At 36.4% G+C, this 8,790-nt stretch overlaps 1 protein-coding gene across 2 annotated transcripts in view; it reads left to right on the forward strand.

Annotated features, from left to right (window-relative positions):
- ACVR2A (activin A receptor type 2A) overlaps positions 1 to 4,924 on the forward strand; it is a 138,758-nt gene extending 133,834 nt beyond the window's left edge. For both annotated transcript variants that reach the window (XM_020984739.2, XM_020984738.2), the window contains exons 10-11: positions 312 to 442; positions 1,033 to 4,924. In XM_020984739.2, the coding sequence (XP_020840398.1) occupies positions 312 to 442; positions 1,033 to 1,227 (326 nt within the window). In that variant the 3' untranslated portion in view covers positions 1,228 to 4,924. The remainder of the gene's footprint in view (positions 1 to 311; positions 443 to 1,032) is intronic.
- Positions 4,925 to 8,790: the final 3,866 nt, after the last annotated feature.

Here is an 8,790-nt window from a genome sequence, read left to right on the forward strand (position 1 = left end):
TGTTGTATCTCCTACTGGATGCTGGACTCTGTTCAGGGATAGTGTCTTAACCTAAACTTTCTGTCTCTCCCAGCACATAATATACATAATAGATGCCTAATGTATATAACGGACGTTTCATTCTGTTTAACTCATCTTACTATCCTAGTGAAAGAGACCTAGTTGTTTGCCCACTTCTCATGTAATTATCTCTTGTCACTGAAGGAGTTCCTTGTAACAGTTAAAAGGATGATACAGAATGTGTTAAAAGTTTGTACCATTTTTTATGGAAGTCAGCATGACTTAAAATAACCTTATTTTAAAAATTGCAGGTCCCGTGGATGAGTACATGTTGCCATTTGAAGAGGAAATTGGCCAGCATCCATCCCTTGAAGATATGCAGGAAGTTGTCGTGCATAAAAAAAAGAGACCTATTTTAAGGGAGTGTTGGCAGAAACATGCTGTAAGTTTCTGAAGTGAAATTGACTTGAAATTTCAATAAAATCCTTATTCTCAAGTCTTTTATTTGTGAACACTTCTGAGAAAAGGCTATTTTGTAACATGGAGTACTGGCAACCAAGTAGTTGGAATGGTCGCTTAATACTATGATACTGTGGTCTTATGAGTTTCTTTCTTGAGTGATTTTTAGGCAGTATTGTGCTTGGGAGATAGGGACCACACAAGTAGCCCTTAAAGTTCCCTTGCAAGGAGACTTAAATGAGTTTTGACCCTGGGATGTATAGGGTTAAATGGTCAGCCATCTCTGGTTTCTGTTTTGTGTCTAGCTGAGGAACAGCATCATGAGAGCCTCCTTCCCAAGCTCTGGATCTGGATGAGTGAGAGGGGTTTCTTTGCTCTTGACGTTTCCCTCCCAAAGGGCAGCTTTGGCAGTTAAATAAACTGCTCCTGATCATTTGGTTCAGTAGAAGGAGTACATATTTAGTGGCACTTCTGTGGTATAGACTCAGTAAAGTGCACTGCCTGACAAGTCAAATCCTAGATTGAGATGAGAAAAATGACATTGAAACTTTTTTCTTTCTATTTTTTTTTAAGGGAATGGCAATGCTTTGTGAAACAATAGAAGAATGTTGGGATCACGATGCAGAAGCCAGGTTATCAGCCGGCTGTGTAGGGGAAAGGATTATTCAAATGCAAAGACTAACAAATATTATCACAACAGAGGACATTGTGACTGTGGTCACCATGGTGACAAATGTTGACTTTCCTCCCAAAGAATCCAGTCTATGATAATTACATTGGTTGTTCACACTGAGAAACAGGACTCAGAACTGGAGCTGCTAAGCTAATGAGACTGCTTACAGTTTAAAATGTTTTCTGTGTGAAACAGAGTGGTGAGTCTTTTGGGAATGGTGGTAAGGAGTCCCTCTTTTAAAAATGTGGATCCAGAAGACCGACTGCATTCCCTACATAGACTTGAAGGACATATGACCAAGGGAAGAGGCAAACTCAATCAAGAAACTTTTCAGATGTAAATGAAGAATGTGGCCCTCTATGGATCATATGGACCTGTCTAATCAAGCATTTAAAAACTGACATCAGATTTCTTAATGTCTGTCAGAAGACACTAATTCCTTAAATGAACTACTGCTATTTTTTTTAAATCAAAAACTTTTCATTTCAGATTTTAAAAAGGGTAACTTGTTTTTATTGCATTTGCTGTTGTGTTTATATCAATGACTATTGTAATGCCAATATGACACAGCTTGTGAATGTTTAGTGTGCTGCTGTTCTGTGTACATAAACAGTCATCAAAGTGGGATACAGTAAAGAGGCTTCCAAGCATTACTTTAACCTCCCTCAACAAGGTATACCTCAGTTCCACGGTTGCTAAATTATGATTGAAAACACTAACAAAATTTGAATAATAAATCAGTCCATGTTTTGTAAAGATGTATTACAAATTCACTGTGTTATTAAAAAAAAAAAGGGTAAGCTATGCTTTGTGCCAACAGGAAGTGGCCATTCCTAAAGCAGTGTTGTAAGCCTTTTCTTGTGCTAGCTCATGTTTTAAAAAAAAAGTGCTGTTTTTTGAAATGAAAACCTTAACATCATTTCCCCGCCTCCCATCCCCTTCTTGTTTTTAGTTTAAAGCTTCATCTTACCTCCAGTTCCCAAAATAATACATATACTTATTTTACTTCAATACTATTTAGGTTTGCTGTGTCTGAGGAATATTTGAAAATGTAAAGCATGATTTTTTTTAAAAAAGTGTTTTTTAAGTGAGCTGTGACACTGGAAAGCTCTTAGTTTTCTTAATTTTTTTAAATAGACTTTTTCCTATTTATGTATGTACAGTCTTAGTGTATTTTCTTTCATCCAACAGTATGCAGTGCATTCTGTATCACTGTTTCAAGGATCACCTCAGGAAGCTTCATTACCCAGAATTCCTCACTCTCTGCTTTGAGACTTATAACTAGGTACACGTTTGCTTGGTGCCATCTTGTCAGAGTAATATTTGATGTCTGTGATGTGTAAGATTATCCTAGAATAAGTTATACATTTTAGACACAGATTTCAGATATTACTACTAAAAAAATCAGGGATAACAAGTTAAGCTTATAATTTCAAATATGCAATGAATTTAGAGGTAACCAATGTTGATGTAGGTAGCACGGCCTAGCAAAACAAATATGACACTATTCAAATTATTTTCAAAAAAAATTCCAAGATTAATTTAAGATAATCGATGGCTTATTCTTGCTAAAACAAACAAACACACCAGGATTGATAGTAAGTAGGTGCCAAAGTGCTTTTCATAGGAAAATGATTGGGTCCTCCTTCAGCATGCATAGGCCAAATTAAAATGTAATGGTTTCTAAAATCTCTAGATTACTGACCAGTGCTAGCCAGTATTATGCGATATAATTCTGTCAGACCTTTTTAAAATCATGCATTAATTTTATAAAGGAGTTTTTTTTAATGTCACTATCAGGAGCTCACTGTGAATGTGTTATATTCAGATGGTTATTTAAGACCACACAGTACAGTTCATTTTACATATGATATGCACTTAATCTCTGGGAACAATAACAAATTAATTATTTATGAGACTTAGGTCAACATACTCTAAGCAGGGAGGGGAAGAAGGGTAATAGCAATGTTGTTTGTATTTAACATCCCATCCAGAACCATTCTGTTTGCTCTTTGTCCCTCTCATCACTTGGATTTCATTGTAACCATAAAATGCCCATTTCAATGTTGAATGCATCTGCTTTATGTGCTTTCGCAAAGCAAACTGCTTGGGCTCCCTCCTGGTTTCTTGATTTGAATTTTGTTTTGCTTCCATGTTCTGACACAAATCAAGAAGGGAACCCGTTGAGGAAATTTGAATACATGATGGAACTTTTTCCACCTTTTAAAGATTTATTTCTACTTGTTTTCACTGTTTAGCCCTCTTTTTAAAAAACAAACAAAAAACCACACACAACTAAAAAAAAAACAAACCAAGGGGTATTATGAATGTTTGGCTTATGTGAGCACTAGAGGTAAATTTTATAAAACTCATTAGCAAAAATATATGATGTTTTTCTCTTCATGGTAGAAAAGAAACAAACCCTGTTTTTAGAACTCCTGGATATTGTACTTAACTGTAGTTAGCCAATTTTATGACTTGTATCCTTTTGAAAACTATGTTGGTAGTAAAATACTTTTATAAACTAGTGAAGTAAGAATGCTTCAGTGACCTGTCCTGATTCCTAGTCATGTTAAGACTTTGTTTTGCAGGGCATTTTGTGTTTGGTTTACAGTCAGTGCAGAAGTGGGCAAGCTAACAGAAAGAAAGTCTGAGCTTGGCCTAGGAATTCTGGGGGGGGGGAGAAAAAAGCAAGATTGAAGATGAAGAGAATGAAAATCATGACCTTTGTTGTGGGGTTTTTTTGTGACCCTGATAACTTTTTTCCTCATGTATATGGTGCTCCTCATGGCTCATCTTGTATTTTGCCTTTCTGATACCAAGTCAGACTCGCTGCTCTAACTTATACTCTTTACCTTGCCCAGATCTACGAAAGAGGATTGCTGTATGACCAACTGCCATAGGACTGATGGATTAACCAGTGTTTGGCTTTACTGGAAGTCTATGCCCTGCACAGCTCTTGTATGTATTTAGATGCTAGGAAGTTTTTAGCATGTGAAGTGTGATTACTATTTGAACGTTTATTACAAGTACCTTATGAATTCCAGAACAGAGACTGTGCCTCATAATTGTTGATCCCTTAAATTTGCACTATCCTTTATGGTGACATTTAAAAAAAAAACAATCAGGAAAGAAATGGACTATCTTACTTTTTGGGAATCAGAAACAAAATTCATTGTGCATGGAATTTTTAAAAAGTCACTCCTTTCCTTACCCCCACCACCTCAACAAAAAATAACTTCTAAATTTATCCCAAAATATTGGTGGGGAAATATACCCTGACCATGTTCATTAGAATAAATTGATTACTGTTTAAGTAAAATGTTTCACCACTGATTTTTCCACTTCCTCTTTTTTTAAAAACCTTTCTAGTAAATTACTTTTTAGGAATATTTGGTATAATATGCATAAAATCATTTACTGATTTACGGGCAAAATGAGACAAGTAGCATCCTTGATTGAACATCATTTACCTCAGATATCCAACCAGCAGTACGTTTTTTATGCAGTCTCAATCCATACACTATTTGTTACCTCTCAAAATATTGGTAAGCAATTATTGGAGCTTTACTCTCTGTATTTCTTGTCAGTGTTTTGGGCACAGGTTGCTGTACTACTGTCAAACCATACTTGCTATTTTTCTGCAAGTATATAACAAAAAATACAAAAAAAAAAAAGCCCCACAAAACCCCACCCTGGATAAAAGTGATTGTTAAATATTGTAAAAATAAAATGTATGCTATCCCTGCTCCACTTCCCCCAAAGTTAAATAAAAAATAAGTGACTACTGTATGATTTGCATATGCAGTTTTTTTTTCCCCTTTAGTTGTACTGTGCTTCTCAGAAGCAGCGTAGACCTACTGATAAGCTCTTGGCACTGTATTTCATAGAGATGTTTGGACATTCAGATTTTATAAAGGCAGGTGGGGGGAGATTTAAGTGGAGAGAGATAGCATTTATTACCCTTTTCTTCATGTCTTCCCTATCTGCTCTTCCCTGTTCCCCCAACAAGTACTATTTTTAGCTCAGTTGGCATCATGGTTTTTTTCTCCGTAGGTGGAAGCCATTATAGTCTGGCACAGGTCAAGTAGCCCTTGTAATTTCAGATGTAGAAATGTTGCTTAAGGATTATGGCTATCACAATTTTGTAATGCAAACACACTGCTCAGTAGAAATTCACAAAGACTGAAGCATGATTATTTGTGTGGAGGCATCATACCTACTAAGCTGGTTTACTTTTTAAACTGTAGTGCAGTGAGGCTAAGATGGAAGATGTTTTTGTCCATATTTAATACAGGACACTACTCTATGGTTTTAGTTGTTCACAGGATCACAGATTTAGAACTGGGCAGGACCTTAGCATTACATTCACTTCCCCTCATTTAACACAGAGGATGCTGGATGCTTAGCATCTGCTTATTGATGCCTTTCCTTGCTCTCTGAAACTCCTCAACATTAAGTGAAATGAGTAAGTTACAGGATGTTAGAACTTGAAAGGGATTCACTCATTTCACAAATAAGCCCGAGATTTTTCTAGGGTCACACACATAGCTAGTGAGATTCCTGACCACAATGCAGGTCTGCTGATTAGTATGTGGCTTTTTTCACTCATTACTACCAACCACTAGGATTCTATGCTTGTCTTCTAAAATCAGCCACGGCCAAACTTTAAAGACAGAGAAAAAATAAGATGGAGCATAAAGGATAATATATTAACTTTTATTTTGGCCCTTCTCTGTTGACTTGCTTGCTTAATTTTACTGTATAAACAATAAGCACAGTGAGATCTTGTGTTCTCTACATAACAATTGTGTGGCGATAAAAAAGATGTGGTCTGCTTTGGAACATCAGTTATCGGTACCCTCCATCGAAGACACTCAGTCCATGTTTACATTATTCTCATACAATTTTAATGTAGATGGGAAAGAAGACAACGGGTCAGAAGCTATTGATGTTCTCTTGTTCACCTTTTTAGAATGTTAAGGCTTGAGGTTTTTGTCCCATACTTTTCCTAATTTCCTCTCCTTTGAGTACTTTTAACACCACCTAAAAACTGTGTTTGTTTACTATTTAAAAACAAAACCAAACCTTTTGGAGTGGTAGATCAAAATACTGCCTTATTAAAATCCCTCTGTTTTCCCTGTCAAAATTAATTATACCAATTTCAGGTCAGTTTGTTCAGTGACTCTCTCTAATCATTAATATCAAATGAGGCATAAAATGGGAGTGCACATACTTGCCAAAGGTGTTTGCCGCTATCACAGATTTAACACCAATTCTAATGGGGATTCCCTATAGCTTGTGAGGTCTTCTAGATATTCCTGTTTGCAAGGTAACATACTGACTGCATCAAATCTTAGAATATTTGTTTCAGAGCTTTCTAAAGAAGATCTGTGATCATAAAGTTTGACTTAACTGTTTACAAAAGGAAAAACGAAATGAATGAAGAATGCCTATTGCTCATATTATGATACCCAGTTGGAAGAGTAACTTACGTGTATTCATTAGTACCTATATTTTTGGACATATTTTCCAAGTAGACATATTAGGTTCACAGTTTAACCAGGAGGAAGAAAGTGGCTACCTTGACTCTGGAAATTGTAAAGTTTTTTAATGATTCCAAACTCCTCCCTGAAACAAAAGCCTGTTTTCAATTTTCTGTTGATACTGTGTAACTGTTAGGTCATAGAACTCTAGCGTGTCCAAAAAACTGATGCCGCTTTCACCTGAAGCACAATGGACATAAACATAGAGACGGAGCCAGCGGCACAACACATCATAGACAAGAAATGACCCAGAAGTGGTGTAAAGGATGATTAATGAAGAGCACGGGGTGGTCATATGGTGAGACAAGAAAGAACCACTGGATAGCCCCTGTGCTCCTTGACATCCTGAGATATCAGAACTTGAGACAGGCCCTCCCATGCTGGATGTGCCGCATGTGCAGAGAATAGGATGGAAAGACAGTCTTGCCTTTTTTTTTTTTTAGAGCAGTAGTATTTGTTTAGATGTTCAAAGTAGTCAGACTTCTCTTTTTTTGCTATGATTTTTACTTAAAGGAAAACCATGCCTATAATACCCATACTGACACATGGATTGTCCAACTCACCATTCAAGGCCGTGTTGACACTTTGCTAGATTGTAATCCCCCTGCTATGAGGTAAAAGTAATGGGAGAAGCAAGTAGACTGGACCAGGTTGTATAACAGACCTTATACTGCCATCTAACTCTTCCATACCTTCATATGCTCTGCAGGAATAAATGCAGAGTAAAACAGATGGCACATGGATGCAAGTATTTCTGGTTGAAAAGTCTCTTTTAGGGGCAGCTAGGTGGTGCAGTGGATAGAACACTGGCCCTGGAGTCAGGAGGACCTGAGTTCAAATACAGCCTCAGACACTTGACACTTACTAGCAGTGCGACTGACCCTGGGCAAGTCACTTACCCTCACTGATTGCCTAGGCAAAAAAAAAAAGTCTCTTTTATTCAGCTTGAAGATTTCCAAGGATGAAAGGTTCAAATAGCACAGGGTAGTATTAAATTAGCCTTGCTAAAGTTTTCTCAATTATTTGTTTTTTCATACCTCATTTTCAGTTTGTTATTAATGCATGTGATTAAAGAAGATAAAGTACTATTTTCAGTAGAAGTCTTTCTTTCTTCTCTGTGGCCTGGGGAGAGGTATGGAAAGGGGTAGATCAGCTTAATAGTTCCTGAGAGATAGAGTGTGAGGTGATACTACATTTTAATAGCTATGCTGAAATTGATGACTGTGATAGTTTGATTTTCAGCTTTTTTTAGTCTAGAAAGGAATACTATTTTGTTGATTATATGTGGATATGAATTATTATACTGTATTTCACAGGAACAAAGAGGAGAAAACTGATGGTGTGTTACACCAATAAAGAGTTTCAATCCACAGAAAATGAGTGCCAGTTGAAGATACCCCTTTAAAAGTAAATTGTCATACTTGTTTTTTGAGAGTAACAAAAGGGTATATCTAATAATTGCTAGTGTATTGCAAAATTCAAAAATACTACTAACCTAAAATCTAACATGTTCTCCCAGCACCTTGAAGCAATGTGGATACAGAATGTTGTTATACTAAGGCATCAGAAAGAATGTGGGTTCAAATTCTACCTTTTGACACCTACTAGCTTACCAGCCATGGGCAAATCATTTAACTTTAGACAACTCTAATACTGTCATCTATATAGTATATTAAAGCACTGTTTTGGAAACTATTAAACTTAACAGACCAACCTTACTACCACCTCAAATTTCGGTAATCACTGAAACAAAATACATGCATAGTTCTATATTATTTCAGAAAACTGTCCTCACACTACTGGAGTTACTGTGAAGATCAAATGAGACATTTATCATTTATAAAAAACGCTGGGCACACAGCAGGCAACATAAAAATGCTTATTCCCTTTTCTCCTCCATTATTTAGAAGCATGAATGGTTCCTAAGGAAGCTATCCTCCATTTGAGGTTTAAAAAAGTGGTATTCTATCTACTCAGACTTCTGAAAAGCCACAAATTAGTACCACTGTTAAGAGGAATGTGTATAGTGGCACTGGTATAAAAAAAAAATCCTCTTGTCGTTAAAGGTTTGGCTTTCTACTTATAAATACATGGAAAATCAAGACAATAAGA

This window comes from Phascolarctos cinereus, unplaced genomic scaffold (genome assembly GCF_003287225.1).
Source record: "Phascolarctos cinereus isolate Bilbo 61053 unplaced genomic scaffold, phaCin_HiC Scaffold_726;HRSCAF=1367, whole genome shotgun sequence".
Classification (NCBI taxonomy): Eukaryota; Metazoa; Chordata; class Mammalia; order Diprotodontia; family Phascolarctidae; genus Phascolarctos; species Phascolarctos cinereus.